This window comes from Dermochelys coriacea, chromosome 3, assembly GCF_009764565.3.
Source record: "Dermochelys coriacea isolate rDerCor1 chromosome 3, rDerCor1.pri.v4, whole genome shotgun sequence".
NCBI lineage: Eukaryota > Metazoa > Chordata > Testudines > Dermochelyidae > Dermochelys > Dermochelys coriacea.
Genome location: NC_050070.1, coordinates 56,872,600 through 56,895,816, shown reverse-complemented (window position 1 = coordinate 56,895,816; position 23,217 = coordinate 56,872,600). Strand labels below are relative to the sequence as shown.

The following is a 23,217-nucleotide window of genomic DNA, read 5'->3' as shown; positions in this document are numbered from 1 at the left end:
AGACAAAAAGCAAGTCAAGAAGGAACAGGCAGAATTTGCTGGTTTAAAATAATTATTTACTGACTTTTTTTCCCCACACACAATGAAGGGGTTTGTTTCTGCAAAACGTCCATTGATAAAGTATGATTCATTTAAGTATGGGCCAAATTCTCAGCTATGACTTCAATGGAGCTACATCAATTTACCCTAGCCGAGAATCTGACCTAATGAGTACAACTGTAACATGACAGGATTCCCGAAGCCTCCACATTTTAATTAATCAGCAAATGACGCATGGTCACTTAATAGAGTTTCTTGAAGTGTCAGAAGAGAAAATAAAACACTATAATTAAATATCAAGGACTTGATTGTTGTTAAGTGACACAATGGCACACACAAATCTATCAATTCAGTACTGTTCCATTGTTCCAAGGCTTATCCATTTACTGCAGAGGCTTAATATTTGGCCAAATATTTGACATGCTTCAGCCTTTGCCCATCAAATAGCAAATTAACCATGTTCAGATTTGGCTACAATGGTCTTCTCCAAAGGACACATATGAATAATTTTGTATGGATGGGCCATGGACAGTGAACTACATGTACATCTCCCATTATTATTAAAGGAAGCTGAGAACATCATAAATATGTAGCACACAGCATTGTATTATCCCATTGTATTCTGTGTGGAATATCTAAAGATGATGGCTGCAATGCAGGGAAAGGAGATTAGTACACCACCCTGTTTGGTAGATGGGACCAGGCACTATTTTTTTATATCTGCACTTTACATACAGTACTATAGGCCATGTTACAGGCTCATAAATAAAATTATAAATAGGCTTATTTTTATGATATCTCTTTGCTTTGATTCGTATTTAGCTACTGGCTCATATTAATTCAGTTCTTTTTCAGGCTTTATCCAATTAAAGTTACCTTCTTTGAGGCTACATTGGATCCATGTCTTATTAGGCCAAGCAATGGAGAAAGAGTGAGTAAACCTCTTGCTTGGCCTACCTGTACTTTGGGTCCAGGTGTGGTGCAGAGCAGAGTCCCTGGTCTCTAGATACTCCTCACTGTCAGCTGTTAGCAGGGAATGGGTGGAGAGACTGAGGAGTGGGTGGAGCCTTGACTTTGATTTTATTACTCACTGGCTACAGTAGCTGACCACGTGCAAAGAAATAACTTGCACCCTTCCAAGGGCTGCAATAGTTACTTTCCCCCATTCTGGAGCAACAGGGAAGCTGGGTGTTAGTATATAGGCTTGTTGGTCAGCCTGAGAGAATTTTGGGTTTGACTTTTTGATACTCTTATACCTTATACTAATATGTGTGAACAAAGGACAAAGACACTGTGTATGTTGCTTCTGCCTAGCCAGATGAATTTGTTAGTACAATAGGAACAGATGAGAGCAGTTAGTGTTACTGGAGAGCACACTTTAAGATTGCCTCAACCCCTATCTCAAGGCAAGGTCAAGCAACAAGTCGGGAGGGGAAAAGGGAAATTGGGGAAGGTATAAAACACTAAAAGACCAAGAAATGCCTGTTCCTGACCATAGCACAACCTCATTCCTCATCCCTCCCATGGAGTACAAAAGAGGTGGGACCACAGATCCACAATCCCCCGAAACGGAACATGACCATAAATTGTAAGGGATGGGACTGTGGGCATGCATTGCAGGTATATTTTGGCCTGCTAGTAGGAGGAGGTGGGAATGGGGAATAGGGACACAGGCAAGGCTCTGCGGCATCAGAGCTGGGAAGGGGGATACAGGATAAACGCTCTGTGGCATCAGAGCTAGGAATGGAACATTGGGAAACAGACTCTGCCGGCGTGTAGCGCTATGGATATGCTTGCTTGGAACTAACCCAAATAAACATCACATTGCCTGCACTTCGGACTTCTGGTCATCTGCTTTCAGTCTGTCTGACAAGTACCAGGGGAGAGGGTGAAGGGAAAGCCCTCTAACACTGGGGAAGCCTCTGAGACCCAGTGCCCCCCCAGGGCTACTTTGCGTGGTGCAGTTTATACACTATGCTTTGCTCAGGTCCAGAGTGGCTAAAGGAGGAACCAGTCAAGTACATCTTCACTTTGAAAGACAGAGAAAGAGAGAGAGAAATACAGAAGAAAATGTTGGGGGGGGGAGGGTGAATGAGAGAGAGAGAGACAACAGCAGCAGCTGGCATAAGTGAAAGTAGAAAAAAGAAAAACCAGGGAAACTGGAAGGTGGACTGAATTAGGAGTGATATCCTGAGCAAGAGGGTTTGATCATCAGATTTGATTACATCATTTTCTGTATATTTTATTGTCTCTTTATATTATCCTCTATTCTCCATGATAATTATGGCACCTCTTAGTAACAATTACCACATTGATCTTACCGTTATACTTTATTTCAAGTATACTTTCTGCTGTTCTCTGGTTAGAGGTTGCTATTTGATCATTTGAATGTGATCATCCCTTGAATGTGCATAACATCCCAATGAATGAAATTATGTAGGTTGCACTGTTCTGCAGAAGATGATTGGCAAATTATAATGCTGTTAAGCTGTCCTTGAGTACATAACTGAGAGTAGAAAACTGCATCAGCATCACTCACAAGTGAAGAATGGCAAAAAGCTGGATATGGCCCAAGCAAAGGCAAGTACAACCAGATGAAAAAATACTTTGTTGTTTCCCTGCTGGGACCAGAGCTGGTTTCCTGAGACTGGGCTGTGCTAAAGTATGCTTTAGTGTGGATAGTACTCTGTCTTCTTCAGAGATGATGTCGACACTCTGTAAGCAGTGGCCCTTGGTGCTCCCAGGCATTTTTATTTTAACACATACACCAGCCACGGTAGACATGAGTTCAAATCAGAAGAGGGAAATATTTTCTTTCAGCACTTGTAGGATGACTTGATCTGTGAATTCTTGGGGAGAAGATGTGTAATACATGCTAATTTCAGTCTACAGAGGCTACTGTCCAGACAATGTGTCCTGATGCTAGGGACCTTCTGTGACAGGTATTTTGATAGTTGCTCATATCATTCAGAGCTGGCTTGTGGGATGGCATGGAGGCAATCTGGGTTGACAAAGCAATTTACGATCTGGAAAAACTGTGCAGGGTAGGAGTTAGATTCTGTGATGGCAGAAGAGATGGGTCATTTAATCTTCATAATGGCTGCAGCATAGGACTTTAGTAAAATCCTTTGGTTACTATCAGTACTTAGCCATATAACCAAATGCCACAGAGCGCATCACTCATCACTGGACTGGTGCCTCCTCCAGGTCACTCTGAGGATTAGTTTGAGGCTGAAACCTCCATCCACAGTCAAATTACTGATCTTTGAACTCTAATGTGCATTTCTTTTGCAGTAGCTGTAGTGCCCAGGAAAGCTCCACCCTCAGAACTAGCCGGTTTCCTTGTGCTCAAGTGCCTTTTCCTTGTTCATATTTGGCAGGAGTTCCTTCAATCATGTTGTTAAAATACTACTTGTTGGTAGGGATGGAGCTGAGCCATTACTGTTCAACTACTTTCCTGGATTGGGAAACAAAAGTCTTTCTTAGCAGGATTGGAGAGAAAAGAGACATTATGGTGATGGGGGGTTGTATAAGTAAGTAGACACAGATCGGCATACCAGCACATTAGGAGAATAGGGCCAAGGGAGGTTGAGGAAATGTGACATTGAGGAGCACAGGGTGGAACTGAAGCTTGTCTGTGATATAAAAGATATAAGGCATTTAGGATGTGGGAAATTTTGGACAGTAGCCTCAGCCTTAGGGGCAGCCATCAGATGGAACTGGAGTGCAGACTGGAAAGCCAGGTTTCAGGGACCAAAGTTGTGGAAAGGTTGGGCTTGGGGCAGGAAGGGACCTGGATTATAGGGTCCCCATCTTCAGGACTGGGAATAGATTGTTTGATCTAGGGGTGGATTGGAAGAGTTGGGTTTTGAGGACAGCAGGTTGCTGGGATGATGGTGTGGAAGGGTAGATGGAGAGGCAAGAGGAGACTTTGGTCTTTGTAGAGACTAGAGGAGGTCTGCATCGTGTAGGCAGTGGGGTGGAGGCATGCTTCCTCCTGCAGAGAAGTGGGTACAGGGGCTGGGAAAACTGATGCTGCTGGACAAGACTGGGCTGGCTTATTGAAAGGCATAACCCCTTACAGCTCAACCCAGCAACACCCATGATCAGGCTAGTGCAATCCTTGGAGGTATAAAGAGGAGAGTAATGAGTAGGAGTAGGGAGGTGATTTTACCTGTGTATACTGCACTGGTGAGACAGATACTGGAATAGTGAATATAGTTCTGGTGGATGTTAATAAAATTGAAGAGGTGCAGAGAAGAACCACAGAAATGATTTGCAGTCTGGAGAAAATGCTTTGCAGTGAGAGACTTAAACAGCTCAATCAATTTAGCTTACCCAAAAGAAGAATGAAAGGTTACTTGATTATAGTGTAATCCATCTCATCATAGTGCGGACATGTCTTTGGTAAAATATCAGACTGGAATTTATGGTCTCTAGCCTTCCAGAAAAGCATTTTAATCCCTTTGATTTTCTTCTTAGAGTGCACTCCTAGTTGTTGGATTCCCTGTATAGACAGGGTATGTGAAATCTCATCGTACAGCCTGGCACTTTGGTTCTTGTTCCCAAAATCATGGGCCCTGCTAGCATCACACCAGAGATCCACCAGTACCCTGGTGTCATCCTCCAGCTAGCTGGCAACATGCAGAGGTGATGTTTTCGTTGGGGCCATCTTCAAAAAATGGACTTCTCTACTGGTATGGATGAGCGCAACTGCTGCTACAGGAAGTCACACGGAAATGAGAGGAAGTGGGGGAGGACTGCTGAGCAGGCCTACAGGCAATGATAGTGGACTTCTGGTTAGGAAGCAGGAAATAGGTAGATTGCAAGAAAAGGACATGGGGATGGGAGTAGAGTAACCAGATACCCTGATATTATCAGAACTGGCTTGATATTGGGGGCTTTGTCTTATATATACAACTACACCTTCTCTCCTCCCAGCAAAAAAAAAAAAAAACCACCTGATTTTTCACACTTGCTATCTGGTCACTCTAGCTAGGAGTCCTAAGGGATTGGCGATCCAGCCAGCAGCCTTCAATTGTTATGCTGAGGTAGGAGCCTGCATCCACACTACATATAGGACAAGTTAGTAGTTTTTGAGAGAAACTCACTTGAGGTCTGCTCTACACCACACCCACCCCAACCCCTTCTGTGTCGCTACCACACACGGGGTATGTCTATGCTGAACCTGTCATTCCCCATTCAGGTAGATGTACAAGGCCAAGCTTTGACTGAGCACCATAAAAATGGAAGGTTGCAGAGTAGCAGCCGTGTTAGTCTGTATTCACGGAAAGAAAAGGAGGACTTGTGGCACCTTAGAGACTTGCACATTTATCTGAGCGTAAGCGTTCGTGAGCTACAGCTCACTTCATCAATTTATGCTCAAATAAATGTGTCAGTCGCTAAGGTGCCACAAGCCCTCCTTTTCTTTTTTTTTTTTTAGAAAAACGGAAGTGTCGCTGTGATGGTCGGGGTATGAACTAGCTGCCCCAGTAGTACCTAGGATCTTGGACGGAGCCACCACTGGTGCCACTAGCACAGCTATGTCTGCACCACCTGGAGCTGCCGCGTGGCCCTACCTCGTGCTAACCGGCTGGTGCAGGCGAGCCCATGAGGGAGCCTGAGCGAGACCCTGCCCCGTGTGTCTCATTCATGCAGGAGCAGGGGGAGGGAAGGGGCGTGCGCGAGCGCTTGCTGTGGAAATCCCGAAGCCTCCAGCTCCTCCCTGCGTGTGTCTCCAGGCTGGGGACCGGCTGAGGCGCAGGCAGCCCGGGCTGCCGCCTTTGCCTTGCTCCCGCTCTCCTCCTCCTCCTCCCTGGGCTCCCCGCCTGCGGCCTCCCCGCACTGACATGCCCCAGCCCTAGCCCGCCTGCGGGCCCTTCCCCCGCCGGCTCTCCGCGTCCCCCCGGAGGAGGCGAAGGCGCTCGGCTCCGGGGCTGTCATCGCGCCTCCCCCATGGGCAGCCTGCTGAGCGGGGTCAGCGTCAAGGAGCCCGCCACGGTGGAGGACTGCGACTCCACCTGGGAGACGGACTCCGAGCCCGAGCCCCAGGAGCCAGGCGGGGACCAGCAGCAGCAGCAGGAGGCGGTCGGCGGGGAAGAGCCGGGCCCGGAGCCGCCCGCCCCTCTCCCTGCCGCAAGCGGCCGGCCCGAGGAGATCCAGCAGGAAGGGGAAGAGGCGGAGGGGGGCCGAGAAGCAGCCGCAGCAGCCGCCGCCGCCCCCGGCCCTGAGCAGGTACCCCTGGCACCGTCAACTTCTGCAGGCTGGCTGGGAGCCAGACAGAGCCCCCCCCCCCCCGGCAGGTGCTTTCTTGCCGCCCCCAGCCAGGGCCGGGGGAGGTCTCCACGGCCAGGGGTGTCCCATGAATGCAGCAGGCGTGGGGCGCTGGGGATTTGCTCTGCTTTCTGGGTACCCTTCCGCACGTTGTGTTGTGTTGTGTTGCAGGCGTGAATTGGGGCAGGATCTTTGCCTTGGAATGAAGCAGCACGAGTGGGGGTGGGGGGCTGCGTGGCACCCCCGGCTGGGGGAGGCAGACCCCGCTTGGGTACTTCGCTGCTTTCTGTGTGTGCCGCCTGCTGCTGCCTGGGTGCTGGTTTTCCTCCTGGTGACGTGTGCTCTGTATCAGGCTGGAGAAGGAGGAAGTGTGTTGGGCTGTGGGGATTTTTGTGGGTTTGTTTGTTTTTTTTTTTTTAATTTCCCCTACCGCAGTTTGTTTCACAGCTCGTTTCTACTGGCCTTCAGGGCTCTGTGAGACCAAGATTGTTTTGATAGCCCCTTAGTAATCTAATGCTATGGTTACCAACCATGGGGAATCAGAGTAGCAGCCGTGTTAGTCTGTATTCGCAAAAAGAAAAGGAGTACTTGTGGCACCTTAGAGACTAACAAATTTATTAGAGCATAAGCTTTCGTGAGCTAATGCATCCGATGAAGTGAGCTGTAGCTCACGAAAGCTTATGCTCTAATAAATTTGTTAGTCTCTAAGGTGCCACAAGTACTCCTTTTCTTTTAACCATGGGGAATGTGTGTGTGGATAGAGCAAAGGACTGGAAGCCAGGAACTCAGGAGGTCTAACCTTGGCTCTGATATTGACACCTTGGTGTGGCCTAGGGCAAGTCTCTTGATTTCACCTCTCTGTGAAGACTTAATCTCTCTTGAGAGGGGAAAAAGAAAAGGAGGACTTGTGGCACCTTAGAGACTAACAAATTTATTAGAGCATAAGCTTTCGTGAGCTACAGCTCACTTCATCGGATGCGTCCGATGAAGTGAGCTGTAGCTCACAAAAGCTTATGCTCTAATAAATTTGTTAGTCTCTAAGGTGCCACAAGTACTCCTCTTCTTTTTGCGAATACAGACTAACACAGCTGCTACTCTGAAACTTGAGAGGGAAAGTTAGTTAATATTTGTAAAGTCCTTTGAGATGAAACATGCTAAGTATAATAATTATAGTATTACTTTTGGTACTTTCTGGCACCTGTGATTGGAATTTTATACTCCCCTTTCAATGATGATCCCCAGTGCAAGGTCACATTGCTTTGCTGCCTATTTCCCATTCATCTGTAAGTGACCTGCAGTGGCAGCTTTACTGCTCTCTCATGATTGCACCTGTCTGAGGTTTGGAATAGCTCAGAGTCCACAAATTGTGCACAAAAGGATAGGATAGAAATTGATTTGCGCTGTTGGTATAACCAAGGTATTATGCTTCTGAACCTATGACAGGCTGAGTGACTTTAGTGGGATTTGATAGTGCTTAGCACGTTACTAGAGATTGGGCTCAGTATCTGCTAAACTAGTACAGTTGCTGAAAAGATTGAAAATTGTTAGTGTAGTAGAGCAGCTGTCAGGCTCAGCAGCAGTGGCTTATTAAGAAATACAGGACTAGTATACTGATGTCGTCTTGATGTCTCTGAGGCTTCCATTTTTTTTTCTATACTAAGATTTTTTTAGGGAAACTTTTCCTTAAAATTACCACCATTGCTAGCATCTGTAGTGTTCTACAAAGAGTAGAAACAGTGGGAGCCCTTGTGTAGATTGGGTTCCAGCAGGGATAGCCAATAGGCGGACCGGGGGCCAGATCCAGACCACCAGATGTTTTTGAATGGACCCCAACATCTATTTATTTACTTATTATTATCATTGTTATTTTTTTATTATTTTCTCCAGAATCTGGACCTTGATTACATCTTGCCCAAGAAATTTGGACCTTCCCAAAAATTAATCGACTACGCCTGGATGCCAGTGTATCAGCAGCTGCCAATATTTTAGTTGCCAAAACATGTATACCAATTCTGAGCAGGGCCAGCTGCTAAATGCTATGTAGAACATCATTGTTACCCCCCAAGAGCAGCAGAACTGGTAGCAGCAATGGTGGGAAATTTTAGAGGGAAACAAAAGGCTGATGTAAATAAAGCCTAAAGGCCCAGTTTGACCCTTAATTACTCATGTGCAACTCCCATTGACATTAATAGGAGATGTACTTGCACTCCCTGTAACTGAGGTAGAAGCTGTGCCTAGGAGTCTAAACTGAAAATTGTCTTATATTTGAGTGACTGAGATGAATAATTACAATTAGATGGTACTAGGAAAACTAACAACATAAGATCAATCCAAACGCAAATATATTGCACAACAAGTTGCAAGTGTCTTATGGTAAGCATTCTTACATTTGGATTTCAAAAACAAGTCAATTTGTTTTCAGATTTACTATAGTAGCAGATATTTGTAAGCCATAAAGTGAGATAACTAACCCTTGGAATGCGTTTACAATTCCAATCAGAAAGCCTGCGCTAAGTCTTTGCTGATTATATGAAGATTCTTTTTTAAACTTTGAAACACCAAAATTAAATTTGTTTCTAAACTGACCCCCCTGTTGAAGGGGTTGAGGGATATGTATAAGTACTGAGTAGTACACAACATAGATTTGTGACTTCTCACTGGACTGGATATCGAGAGTTTTAGTACTGAGTTCTACATTTTAGGAACATAGGATGAAATCTTGACCCAGTTAAGTCAATGGCAAAACAGCCATTGACTTCAGTGGCATCAGAACTTCATCAATGGGGTCAAGCTTTTTCTTAGCTTTATAGAAGTGTTTACTTTTTGAGGTATATGTAAATGAAATAAGAACTAGAATTTTAAAATTTACTGTCATTCTGCTTCATGTATCATGGTGGAGCAGCTAATGCCTGGTATTTAATTATCAAAAGGTATTTCCTGTTCAAGTAAGCATGTTTTATCTTTAGTTGAAGTCACAGCCAGTCTGTCATCAAAGACAGTTTGTCATCAAAGCATTGTATTAATAGCAAGGAGTTTGGGGTACAGTGGATGGAGGATATCCTGTGTAATAACACAGGAGTAAGCCTAGCTGTGTCTGTACTGCCACAAATAAGGTGTAAAGGAGTGTTTGATTCCCCCCCCCTCCCCCAGCAAATTTATGTATTGATTTCTGTAGGGGAGTTTTATTTCTTCATCTTAAAACAAATAGCAGTATCTCTGATTACAATATCTTAGAAAACAAAATGATGTGAAAAATAAAGTGCATAACAGAATTAGTAAGTCTCAGTATATGGGTGCTTTTAGCTGGGTTTTTGTAAAATGTATACAGCTTGATCCAGCATCTGCTGAAGCCAATGGGAGTCTGAATCAGGCCCATAGATTCCAAAATGGTTGGGATCTACTACAAGCTTTCATACATGCTTTTTTTTCCCCAAGAACAATTTTGCTTTAGGGGTTTAATGATGCTTTTCACTGGAACGTAAACTTATGTTCTTATGATAAATGAAGGGGGAGAGTAGCTCCCTTTTATGGACACACAGCCATCCAGTTAGCTATAAAGTCCTTCTTGGTGGTTGCTTGCTATACCTGTAAATGGTTAAAAAGTCCCCCAGGTAAAGAAAAGGGAGTGGGCGCCTGACCAAAAGAGCCAATGGGAAGGCTAGAACTTTTTAAAATTGGGAATAAAGCTTTCCCTTTGTGTTCTGTGGTGGTTCTCTGGAGAGAGGGGAACAGAGAAAGTCAGGGCTATGACTATGCTGTAAAAAACCTTTTGCCAGGTATGGAAATAATCAATCAGATTATAGCTAGAACTGCCCAAATATGTAAGTAGATTAGGAATGTCTAGAAAGACATGACTAGGGTCATTTCTTTTATTTTCTGTAAGGCTTGTGGACTCCTCTGTGCTAACCCCAGATGCTTTTGTTTGCTTGTAACCTTTAAGCTGAACCCCCCAAGAAAGCTATTTTGGGTGCTTAATTTTTGGAATTGCTCTTTTAAAATCTAGCAAAAGCCTAAATTCCAGATGTATTTTCTTTCTTTTTGTTTTTAATAAAATTTACCTTTTTAAGAACAGTATTGGATTTTTAATACCCTAAGAGGTTTGTGCATATGTTGTTTAATTACCTGGTGGCAACAGCTGATTTCCTTTGTTTTCTTTCTTAGCTCTGCAGGGCGGGGGTGAAAGGGCTTGATGGTACCCCACAGGGAGGAGTTCCCAAGTGCTCCTTCCTGGGTCCAAAAGGGGTTTCCATTTGGGTGGGGCAGCGTTTACCAAGCCAAGGTTAGAGAAAAGCTGTAACCTGGAGTGGCAAGTATTAATTTTTAAAATCCTTGTAGGCCGCCACCTTCTGCATTCGAAGTGCCAGAGTGGGGACTCAGCCTTGACAGATCTAAACACTAGTTTCCTGAATCATATAAAATAGTTTGACAGTGCTACAAATATTCTTGTTTGCCATTCAACAGTTTTCTTCCACAGGATGCAGTGGTAGCTTTAGGTATGCTTTCATGGTAAGATATGACCCAGACTTATGAATAGTCTGATTTCACTAACATAAAGGTATAGTTATGCTTCGCTTTCATGTTCAGCCACTTCTTATTTTGTCTTGATAAGCGTTTGTGCTTTTTAAATAATTTCTAGATAAGTTTTACATTCAGTAAATAAATCACTGATCAATTGGTCCAAATTCAAGAAATTACAGAATTCATAAATGGATCTACCATGTGTGCTAGACCTGCTTTTGTTCATATGTTAAAGTAAAGTTGTTATGTTAAAAATTTCCTTCCTGTCACACACACATTGTTTGATGAAAGCTTAAGTAAATTTATGCAATTGTACATCTATGTATTCAGAATTGTTGAAGCCCATTCTGAAAAATAGTTATTTTAAAATGTATCAAACCATAATAATACAAATCAGTGTTTAGTTTGGCTGTAGGTGGATGTTAACTACTCTTTAAATGTTTCAGAATGATGATACAACTGAACTGACAACGAAACCAAAGAGGAGCTTTTACGCAGCAAGAGACTTGTACAAGTATCGACACCAGTATCCAGTAAGGGCATTTTGTGGTTTAAAAACACTTTTTAAATAAAGAACAATAACCAACAAAACTCATTAAGAGGCCTTATCTTTCCCTATTAAGTACGAGACAATGAAAAGAGTAGGATTTCTGATGGAATAGCCAAAAGAAAATGCCAGAGAGGGGAGACTAGACCCAATGTGCCATTGTTCCCTCCCAAACCTATAAAACTCCTTCATGCCTGAGGAGCTTACAGTCTAAGGCCCCGATCATGCAAACTCTTATGCACATGCTTAATTTTAAGCGAGTAGTCCAAGTGACTTAATAATTTTAGAGGCCTACCTTTGTGGTTCTAAAATCTTTTAAAAGAGCTGAATGCTAGCATACTTCCACTGTTTATAGTTTTATTGCAGACTAATAATGCTTTGTTTTTTTCTTTTCAGCAGAACTTTAAAGATCTCCGGTATCAAAATGACTTGTGCAATCTCCGATTTTATAAGAATAAAATTCCCTTTAAACCTGATGGTGAGTAATCTGACAGTAGTAGTAACAAAAACAATGTGAAATAACATAAAACTGAACTGATAATTACAGTACTAAGGACTAAGTTTGTGTAATATTTATGTCACAAAAATGTCCACACAGTGCCTTTTTTAATTCTTTTCCTGTAGTGTAATGTTAATATACTGAGAACACTGCAGTATACACCATTCCTTAAAGGTGGATGTATAACACAGAAAGTATTTATTAAATTAGTCCCTGTTCTACAGGGGAACATTTCAGTCATGGCTGGAAATTCTAAGCAATGCATTCCCAATGCAGCCATGGGACTCTAACGGCACCTTTCATGAATACCAATGGCAGTTGCTTATGTTACGAACTGCACATCAAGCTGCAGTGATATCCTTAACATAGAAATAAGATATTCCATGAAGAATAGTTTAAGGGCTGCATTATGACTGTTAGAGTGATGATGTAGTAGGGCTGGAGAAAGTGCATCTTGTAAACATCAGCACTGGAGACATTATACCTGAGAAAGCCAGGTGCAGGCTCAATGCCTCCAGGGGTCTGGGGGTAAGAAGAGTCACCAGCAGCACTTGTTACACCTTAAGAAATGGTTAAGAAGGTGGCTTTTTCCAGCACAGCCCTCTGGACACTTGCTTATGCATGGGAATTATTAATATTTGTATTACTGTAGCACCTAGGAGCCCTAGTCATGGACCATTAACCTATTGTGCTAGGTTCTGTACAGGCAAAGAACAAAAAGACAGTTCCTGACCTAGAGAGCTGGTGATCTAAGTATAAAACAGGAGACAGGTCTAGAATCGAGAAGTAAATCTGTGAGTTGTCAGCATAGAGATGGTAGTTGAATTTATGATTGTGGATGAGATTACCTAGAGATAAAATGTATAGTAAGAAGAAATAGGGGGACCAAGGACAGAGCTCTGTGGCACCTCCAAAGGAAGTTGGAGGAGGAATGAGGTGGATCCTCTGCTGGGCATGCTGAAGGAATGATTAGAGAGGTAGGAAGAGAACCAGGAGAGGACAGAATCACGGAAGCCAAGGGAAGGCAAGATTTCAATAAGAAAAGCATGGAGGAGGATGTCAAAGATGGCTGACAGATCAAGGGGGATGCGGATAAAGTGCTTGTTCTGAGCTTTGGCAAGGAAGTGTCCCAAAGAGAGAATAAGAAGGATCTCCCACTCAAGTGTGACTCCATATAATTTTGGAGTGGGGTTCATAGGGAGTGCAAGCAGTCAGTCTATGGGGCCAACTGCTCAAGAGCATAGTGGGAAAGGAGCTCCCTGCCTCCACCTGCTTACCACAACACTGGCTCTGAGAGAGCCATAGTTTGGTTCTAAAACGTATAGATTTAGGGTGTGATTTTTTTTTTTTCTGAGCCACTTAGAATAAGCCTTCCTGTGCTCCCCTGGAATTTGGTGGCAGTGCTGCCAATCTCTTGAATCATTGTGAATAACATAATTTTGACTGGTACTGGAGCCAGCATGGTAATGATATGAGGCGCTCCTGGTGAATTCTAGCCCTGCCCAAGGGGGAAAAAAAACCTTTTACTGGCTACCTTCCCCACTGCCCCATGTCCGGCAGAAGAGCATCCAACCAGGGCTGCTTCAGAAGGCAGGTCTAGCTCTCCCCTCAGGAGTCAGTGGTGGTTTTGGATAGGGGAGTGATACCATTCTCACAGGAGGGGAGTGTGACATATCAGTCATAGCCTGGCTATCCAGATCAGTGGGGGGGGAGGAGGGGAGGGGCTGTGTCACCCTTGCCCTGCAACATGTGGTGCCTTGCAATGCCTTACTGTTGTAGCTCCCAACTTGGACCTCTTACAAACAGCTTGCCAGCATGCAGGTCACTCGCAGATGTGTTTCTGTAACTGCAGCCTGTCAGTCACACCCTGGCTCTCACCAGCTTTGGTTATTCTGCAAGGTGACACCAACACATTCCCAGTTCCAGATTTCTCTCTAGAAATGTATGTCATCTACTGCTCAGCCCTCTTCTGGACAGTCCAAATATATTGAGTCTGTTATTCCTTTAAGGGAATAATATACAACTTGCCACTTTAAATGGAGTTACGCAGACACTTCTTAAACACACTGGATTAGATAAAACAATAAAACAAGTTTATTAATGATAAAGAGAGCGATTTTAATTGAGAATAAGCATAGGAAATACAGTCAGAAATTGTTACAAAAATAAAGATAAAACACTTTTTAATGCTAAACTTAACAAACTATATTAGATTTAAGCAAAATTTCTCACCACATGCTTCCAGGACCTTTCCCCCAGAATCCAAAAGCTGCTTCTTTTGTCTTCTCAAATGCAGAGAGTGAGATGGACAGGGGGAGAAAGGAGAGGAGACTCTTGAGGTGTTTTTCACCTTTGTATGCCCAGGTGCAGGTTTTCTTTTTTGTTTCCTCCCTTCCCCCCTTTCTGCTTGATGACTCTGTTTATTACTTAAATGCAAATTAAGGCAAACACACACTCTTTGTTCAAGACAGCTTGTTTGGCCAGTTTGATGCTTCATGAGTTTTGAACATGCACTTTTAACATCATATAGAAAGAAGTTTACAGTTTCACACACAATGCTGCTATACACATTTTACCATGATATTACTGATCAGCAAGTTGAGTTTTCAGATGATATCTCACAAGTATCTGTCATACTTTGTACAAAGATTATTACAATAATGTGTAGGGTGTGAATATAGGGGTGCATTTCATCACAGGGAGGAGGTAGTGAGCAGAAAGATCCTAGCAGCTCAAGGCAGCTCTGCTCCCTCCTTCCCGCTGCTCTTTTGTGAAAAATGGGTCAGTCTTCTCTTTGCATCCCCTCCATGCCAGGCCTGGGCAGGGACAGTGGGGGTTAAGAGCCTCTGGAGCTTTCTGCCTTTTCCTCCGATCCTGGGGAGGAGGAGACGGGCACTTAGCAGGTGGGTAAAGAACCCTTGGAGCTGTAAGAGCAGATAAGGGAGGCTGGAGGAGCAAAGTGATGTGGGCACAGATGTGGGAAGTTGATGTGGGAACAGATGTGTTTGTATTTCATTTGTTGCTGGGCTGGAAGACGGGCAGATGTGGACGGGGGCAGGCAGACACACAAATAATTAATTAGAACTTTGGTTTGGGGAGAAGCTGGAAGGAAGTTCCGCACCATCAGGTAGCCATGTAGAGACCCTGCCATGGGGACCAAAATCAGCGTGCCGTATAAATTTGGGAGAGTGGGCAACACTGTGACACGAGAGAATCTTTTTTCTTAAATCTCATGTTTGTTTTTTAGTTTTTCTCAAGGTTTTTGAACTTTGGGGGTTGGCAATATTTCAGTGTTAAAACTGCCATTAAGTTCAACCAGAGAAGAGTTAGCACAGAGTGCTTTTGAAAATCCCACTATATAATTAGAATGTAAGGCTTTGGGCAGGGGGGGGTGTCATCGGTGTGTCCTATGCTTTGTCCAGCAACTAGCACAAAGGGGTGCTAATGTGTGACTGGAGCTCTGAGGTTCTGCGCTGTATGAATGATTAATAATTCATAAATTCCATTTTTGTTTGGTCCCCTACTGTTGGTTTCTGTTTGTGTTTGCCAATTGGACCCAAATGCATTAATGTGTTGAGACTAATACAAGTGGAAATTATCCTGGAGTGTTGTAGATTTTTTCCAGCGTGACTTTAGAAACTCCATTGGCAGTACTAGTGGCATCAGGAGTTTCAGGCACAATTAATTGAAACAAATTCCCAGATCTTAATGCACCTGGCAACCGGAGAGATTCTTGAATCAATGACTTCCTTGCAGTATTCAGGACATATGCTACTAGATTAGGATCTCATATATGCAGAATTGCGTTAATGTAGTGACTATAGATTTCACTCTGAATATCATCAGAGTAAATAGCTTGTTTTAAATGTGATAAAAAATCTACTCCATTGAGCAAACAATGATCAATATACTTTACACAGGTTATAGTGCCATATCCTCAGCTGGTATAAATCCGCATCTATTGAAAGCTATGCCAATTTATGCCAGCTGAATAGCTGGTCTATATTAATTAGCATCTGTGTATGGACAATGCTTATTATCCTCTTCTTTGTCAAAGCACAATATAGGACTAAAACATTCGTGATACATTTGAAAAATATTTTTGATCACTACCTAATAATTTCCTGAATTTGTTTATACAGGAGTTTACATTGAAGAAGTCTTAAATAAATGGAAGGGGGACTATGAAAAATTGGAACATAATCACACTTATATACAGTGGTTGGTTACTTATTAGCTATTTTTATTTTAAAGCATTGATTTGATTAAGTGTTATTTTGTCCACCATAAACTAAAACAATTTTTTTTAAACAGGCTTTTTCCACTTCGAGAACAAGGTTTGAATTTCTATGCTAAAGAATTAACTACATATGAAATAGAGGTAATATAAATTGAGTTTACTGTCAACTCTCAGAATAATATTGAAGTAGGACTGTTCGTTATTGTATCAGGTTGTTGTGTACAATGCAAAAGAATTTGGTTTAGAGCCATTTAGGTTTTTAGATTAACTACTTGTTTTATTAGGAATTCAAGAAAACAAAAGAAGCAATTAGAAGATTCCTGTTGGCTTATAAAATGATGTTGGAGTTTTTTGGAATAAAACTAATTGATAAAACAGGAAATGTAGCTCGAGCTGCTAATTGTCAAGAAAGATTTCAACATTTGAATGAGTAAGTAATGGCATGCATTAGATGCTATGTAAATTGCCTTAGAATTTTTATCCTTTGTTTTCTAGAGGAAAAAATAGGAGATATTTTCAAAAGAATGCCAGGATAGTGGGAAAGACAAAAAGCAAGAATCAATGATTGTTTTGTGTCTGGATGTGTGTATCTCTTCCACACATTCTTGTGACTATGCTCCTTACCTACTGTCAATCTAACCAACAGCCATGAATTCACTGAATGTAGTACTTTCAAGTACTATTGAATAAGAACACAACTCCATATTAGTTTGTCTAACATGCTGCTATACAAATTTCTCAACTATTCCCAAAATGATGCTTCTAGCCTATTAACAAATATTGGATTATCTAAATATTCACTTTTCTTTACTTTTAAAAGGAGGAGCAAATTCTCCACACTTTTAATAGGGTTGAAAAAGAGCAGGCTTCCCTCCTCACCTAAAAATTAAATGCTTTATCTCAACTATAACACTACCTGAATAGGTTTCAGAGTAGCAGCCGTGTTAGTCTGTATTCGCAAAAAGAAAAGGAGTACTACCTGAAAAAAATAGTTTTAACGTACACTGGACCAAATTTTAATCTGACTCTCACCCTGTGTAATCCCATTTCCTTCACAGGGATTATTTGAGAGATAAATCTAAGTTGAATTTGGCCAACATTTATCTCTCGGGGTTTTTTAAGTTTGATACTACTTTTCTAATACCACTGAGCTTGAAATTGAAATTTGTTTTCTTGCAACATTTTCTCCTGACATTATGGGTGCACACTGCTTTCTTGGGTTAGAGTTGCTTATGAATAAGTCTGGTCAAATAATTACATTTTTTGAAAAAAAAATCAAGTACTTTATTTATTTATCCAGTAACTTATCTAAGTCATCTCATTGACCTTAGTAGACTTTGAATCAGGCCCTAAATAAGTCGGGGCTGCACAAGAGCCAAGGTCTCAATCACTGCATATTTTACAAGATCAATTCAGGTGTTCCAGTGCTAGCTAGCCAAACAGTTTTAAGTCAATGTATTGCTAAAATAAACAAATAGTAGTGATCAGATTCTGTACTTGCAGCTCTTCGTCCAAGAGTCTCCCAGCATTTTACAAACATTAGTTATCACTCCCAACTGCCCTGTGAGGAAGGTACAATTAAGTAGTAGTATCTGCATGTTACAGATGGAGAAAATAAAGCACAGAAAGATTAAATGACATGTACACAATGGCAAACCAGATAATGGAATCCAAGACTTCTGGCTCTAGTCCTATAACCACTAGCCTATACTCAATCTCTCACGTCAGCAGAATTTATTATTAAGCATTTCTTGTCCCTGGTGTTTTTATCTAATTTCAGTGAATATTTTCTTGCAGGTCCCAACACAACTACTTAAGAATCACTCGCATTCTGAAAAGTCTTGGTGAGCTTGGATATGAGAGTTTCAAATCTCCTCTTGTAAAATTTATTCTCCATGAAGCTCTTGTGGAAGACACAATTCCCAACATTAAGCAAAGTGCTTTGGAATATTTTATATACACCATTAGAGACAGAAGAGAAAGGAGAAAGCTCCTGCGATTTGCCCAGCAACATTACACACCTTCAGAGCATTTCATCTGGGGACCACCAAGAAAACAGAAGTTGGAGGGAAACAAAACAGGTAAAAAGCCAACATCCCCAGTTTCTTCTCACAACAGTTACATTTCTAAACATAAGAAATGGAGAGATTCCAAGAATACATCCATAACTGGTAGCTCAAGTAGCAAAACAGCTGAAGAAAAAAAGGTAGAACTCTCAAGACATGGAGAAGAAAATGAACAGTTTGGAACAGAAACCAACTGTGAAGCTGCTAGGCAGAGCAACAGTGAAAAGAACAGTGATACTGAAAGTCAAAATTCCAAATCAGAGGAAGCTCTCAATTTGTCAGACAAAAAGGAAAACATTTCTCATTCCAAAAAAGATACGGGAAAAGATGGCGAAAATCTGAGCCAAGATTGTGGAAATCCAACAATTGTAGAGAGAGAGCCATGTGACAGTGAGAACTGTTCAAATAATGTATCAGCAGACGTGCAAGACAACCTCGGTAAGGATAAACCTTCAGTGGAATCCACCATAAAGAACAAAGATGAGATAAAATTATGAGTCCAAATTTAAAACTAATTATATTTCAAACTTAATGAAACAAATTATTCATTGTTCTTTCATTGTGGATAATATTCACATCTAGTGTAATATAAGGAAGATCATGGGACCAGGCTGGATATGAGAGCATCAGATTAAGCTTCTTAGGGGTTGATTTTTTTATTTAACTCAGTTTATAGGGAACAATCCAAAATGTGTATATGCTATTTAAAATATGTATATGCTAATCTGAAACAACTATATAGGATTAAATTCCATACATTCCCCTTTTCATATAGATTACAGTCCACGTAGAAAGGAATGCCATTCATTTCTGATCTTACTTTGTTCATCTATTTTTTAAAAAATTAGAATATTAGAATTTTGGTGTCTTAAGATTTGCAGGAAAAGACTGCAATATTGATTGCCTTTTTCAAGATGATTCTGCAAATTACTTTTAAGGGCCCAGGCCTTTCACTTTGTTTGAAGTCAGTGAAGTCCTGCATGATATCCAAGGGCAGATTTAGGTACAAAGGCTTTAATCTTAAATGAGCATTTTTGGCTGAGACTTTCTGAACTGGATATCAAAATGTTCCATTTTGTAAAGCATCATTCTAAATTAAGTGGAAGTGTAACTCATGATTAAATTGTACAAAAGCTTAATATGTACAGTCCTGTCACAGCTGCAGGGTGAGCTGTGCTTTAGATCTCTTTAAATGTCTTTCCAGTGTGTGTCTCTGGTGACAGGTTTTGCTTCTTCCATCTACTGTATTAAAAAGAAAAATCTGGTTCTGAATTTTCAGTTGTTGGGCTCAGGATTGTTGGGATGTAAATCCAAAAAGTTATAGTTGCAGAAATATATTCTGTCATTGTGACACTATTTGCACATGCAGTAATGGCTATCCATCCATATTTTGGCACCTAAAATAAAAATGGCCTGACTTTTACAGAAAGTGCTGAGAACCTGAGAATTATCTCTGAAAAGACAGTAAAAATTTAGGTGTTTTAAATACAGATTTAACTGCCTAATTATAAGCACCTAAGATTGAGCATTTTAGTCAGGTCTCATAAAGATGAAATGCAATGAGATATTAATTTCCCACAAAGTGTCATGCTACAGAAAAACTAATATCTTTGTGGCTAATAGCATTCCTCGGTTCCATAATTTTTGTTTTGTAACTTAACCAATAGAACAATTCCTACATGGGCATTTCAACATTTAACTAATAAATGTCTTTATATGTAAAATATTATGGTATGTCATAATTTTCCTGAAGGAAGGTAGTAAAAGTAAATATTATAATGGTGGTGTACAAAGTATATCTTAGGCAGAGGAAAACGCCTTTTTTCAATTTTTGTAAAAATTCCAATTGTTTCATGCTGTGACAATAGACCACTATTTATAAGGATGTTTTTGTCTCAAAGAAACATTTTAATATCTAGCTTTAGTCTATGGATATGCTATGGAAGAACATCAAAATTTGTCCCCCTGTTTTGGAAGCAGTTAAAGAATAATTGAGCTCAAGCCCCAATCCTGCAATGTGGAGCCCCCTTGAAATCAGTGGGGATTCAAGTGGATGCAGGGGTCCACCTGCACGCATCTGCATCGCATTGAAAGATCAGGGCCTTAGGGCTTGCCTACACAGAGAGTTAAGATATGTCTACACTACAGAATTATGTTGACCTAAGTTACATCAATTGTACAGCCACCTCAGTAATTAAATTGCTTTTGCACATCCACACTATGCTCCTTGTGTTGGCGGTGCACATCCTCGCCTGGAGAACTTGCACTGATTTAACTGTCAGAGTGGGTATTGTGGGACAGCTTCTGAAAGGCAGCAACAGTCGATGTAAGCAACACAGTGTCTGCACTGACACTGCGTTGACATAACTACATCAACCTAAGCACTACACCTCTTGCGGAGGTGGAGTTGTTAAGTCGGCATAGCATGCAAGTTACATCGATGGGAGTAATATTTTAGTGTAGACACTTACAGAATTAGGTCAATGTAGAGCTGTTTTGCATCAATCTAATTCTGTAGCGTAGACCAGGGTGTAAATCTGCTGTGTGTTAAGTTGCCATGTGGACCCTGCTGCCATTCACTAGAAGTTCCATAGTGCGCTTGATTTCAGATGTTTCAGATATGTGCTTTACATTCATACCCTGGCTTGCCATGCATTAAGTCTCTGTGGGCATAAGCCCATAGTCTGTAAAAGCACCTGCTCAACTAAAGGGCAATTCATGTTGAAATTACTGAAAATGATTGTGTATTCATAAATCTAAGCAGTTAGTTATTCACCAGTTATTTCAAAATCCAAGAATATACAAAACAAACCATAAAATTTACAGGTTATTTTTAATTTACTTTAGTCTTAAATGCTTGGGACTTTTGTGTGTTCTTAGTACAGTAACTTGCTTCTGCCCAGGATTTAAGGGGAGTTTGATCAATTCATATATAGATTAAAGCGTCTTTCCCATTTAGGGGTCTATTTTCTATTAAATAGATATGTATAACTCCTAATAATGTAACTAGGAATTATATGCATACATAGACAGGTGGGAATTTGATTTATACCATAGTATTTTATTCAAATATCATATGGAGGGGCATACCAGTGTGTAACTTGACAAACTTTCTACTGGGTACGCATGCGCAAGTGTAGTAGTTTATTTGACAAGTCCTGCAGATATGCTTCTCTTTGTATCTGAAATTGGAGTTATAGCTCACCTCCCCACCATACTGAACCTAATCCTGCCTCAGTACATGGAAACCCTTTGACACAGAACCTATAAAAACTACTACCCATTAAACAAGAAATGCAGCAATAAATGTGCACATCTGGGAGCAAAACAGTGTTGATATTTCTGGTAATTAAACTTATCCTCAAGGTTGTTGAGTACTTGCAACTCCTCACTGAAGCCACTGAGGGTTAGGCTTGCTCAGTTCCTCTCAGGATCAGACTCTAAGATTCCAAGGAACCTATGTACTAGGTGTTTGTATAATATTAATTTATATTTCATGTTACCTAGATATAATCCTGCTTGAATTATTATTCTAGGGTAATTCTAATAATGTACAGTTGCATATACCTGTACCATACATAGAAAGTTTACATCTGTGGTATAATTTTGATGAATGATCCAATAAGATAAGTCAAATGAGGTATAATAGATTTAAATGGAAAACAAGTCTTTTTTCTTTTTAAAATAAAGTTTATTTATATCTCCTGAACTAAATTATTTTGTGCACCTTTTTTTCTGTTGAGACTAAGGGTTGTGCTAGTAGTGATCCATGCAATGGGGTTTGCGGTTTTTTGTTTTGTTTTGTTTTTTTTAAGCTGCACGTAAATGTACATTATAGCATGCATACATTTATAAACGTAGCTAGAGGAAATGCTGGTTTGCCTCTAAAAGACTGATCCCATGGTTTCAGCCTTGTTTTGTGTGTGTGCAACATACCAACTTTGACTTTAATTTGGGGGAAAAGTGAAAACAGAAAAATTTTGCTTTTTTTAATGAATTTTACCTAAAACCATTTTACACTGATTTTTAAAAAATGCAATAGCATCTCTTAATCAAAACTTGATAAAACTTGACAATATTGCCATTTAGAAGCTACAAAAATCCTTTATTCTCATTATAATGCAAATTATGACTTTTTTCCCATTGGAAAATGAATAATAAATTATAGTAAGATTTAATGGACTAGACATTTTTCTGTTCAAATGAACAACATAATTTTATTATGCATATTTGTCAGAAGTATAAAAAATATAATTTTGAATTTCATTGACAACTGCTATGTTTACCTGGTTTACATTAGGACAGCAGCAATCTACCAGTAGCTTTTCCCATTAAATAAATGGAAAGCAATTTGTGGATTATACACTTTGACCTATGATATCATTTACTAACTCAGAACCTGCCATTGTACTCTAACAAATACATTAAAAGAATATAGTGGGTGAAGTGAATGTTAGTCACCTTAATTGTAGTGTACAACAACCTTAATAAATTGTAATGAAAACTTACCCACCCAGGTACAAATTTATTCATTTGTCCTTATCATGATGATGACAGTAAGGATATTTTACTTGTCAGCCAAAAAAGGATGACTTGCCTCTGGTGAGTAAATAATTTACAGAACTGTTTCAAAATACAGTGTTTAGTGAGTGAAGTATTAAAAATAAAATTCCATCCTCAGAACAAAATTGATAATTTTATTTGTGTAATGGTGTAAAAGTAATTACTCAAAGGCAAAGCCTAATCCTAGCACAAAGCCCAAAGAGATAAGATTTATGTTAGGAGAGAATAGTAGTGGTGGCACTATGGGATTGTTTAAACCAATGTCAGATCTCTCTCTTAGGTCAAAAATTAGGGGTCGGAAGTGGGTGTAGAGTTGTGACAATGCAGAAGGCAAAGATACAATCCTGAGCATGTGACAAGCATAGTCCCCAATTTAGGTAATAGTGGTGACTGTCCTAGTACATATCTACCATTGCTATTGCAGCTGCACAGAATAACTATTTTACCCAATCTAGCAGCTGGATGTTGAGGG

At 40.7% G+C, this 23,217-nt stretch overlaps 1 protein-coding gene across 2 annotated transcripts; it reads left to right on the top strand.

Annotated features, from left to right (window-relative positions):
• The first annotated feature begins 5,609 nt into the window (after positions 1 to 5,609).
• Positions 5,610 to 21,896, top strand: OGFRL1 (opioid growth factor receptor like 1). Of its 2 annotated transcripts, none has more exons than XM_038397714.2 (7): positions 5,610 to 6,273; positions 11,277 to 11,363; positions 11,777 to 11,855; positions 16,019 to 16,097; positions 16,191 to 16,257; positions 16,401 to 16,546; positions 17,914 to 21,896. In XM_038397714.2, the coding sequence occupies exons 1-7, from the start codon at positions 5,995 to 5,997 to the stop codon at positions 18,677 to 18,679; spliced, it is 1,503 nt and encodes a 500-aa protein (XP_038253642.1). In that variant the 5' UTR covers positions 5,610 to 5,994; the 3' UTR covers positions 18,680 to 21,896. The 2 variants fall into 2 exon arrangements, with proteins under 2 accessions (XP_038253642.1, XP_038253640.2); XM_038397712.2 differs by having other exon boundaries at positions 5,611 to 6,273; positions 11,774 to 11,855.
• The last annotated feature ends 1,321 nt before the right edge of the window (positions 21,897 to 23,217 follow it).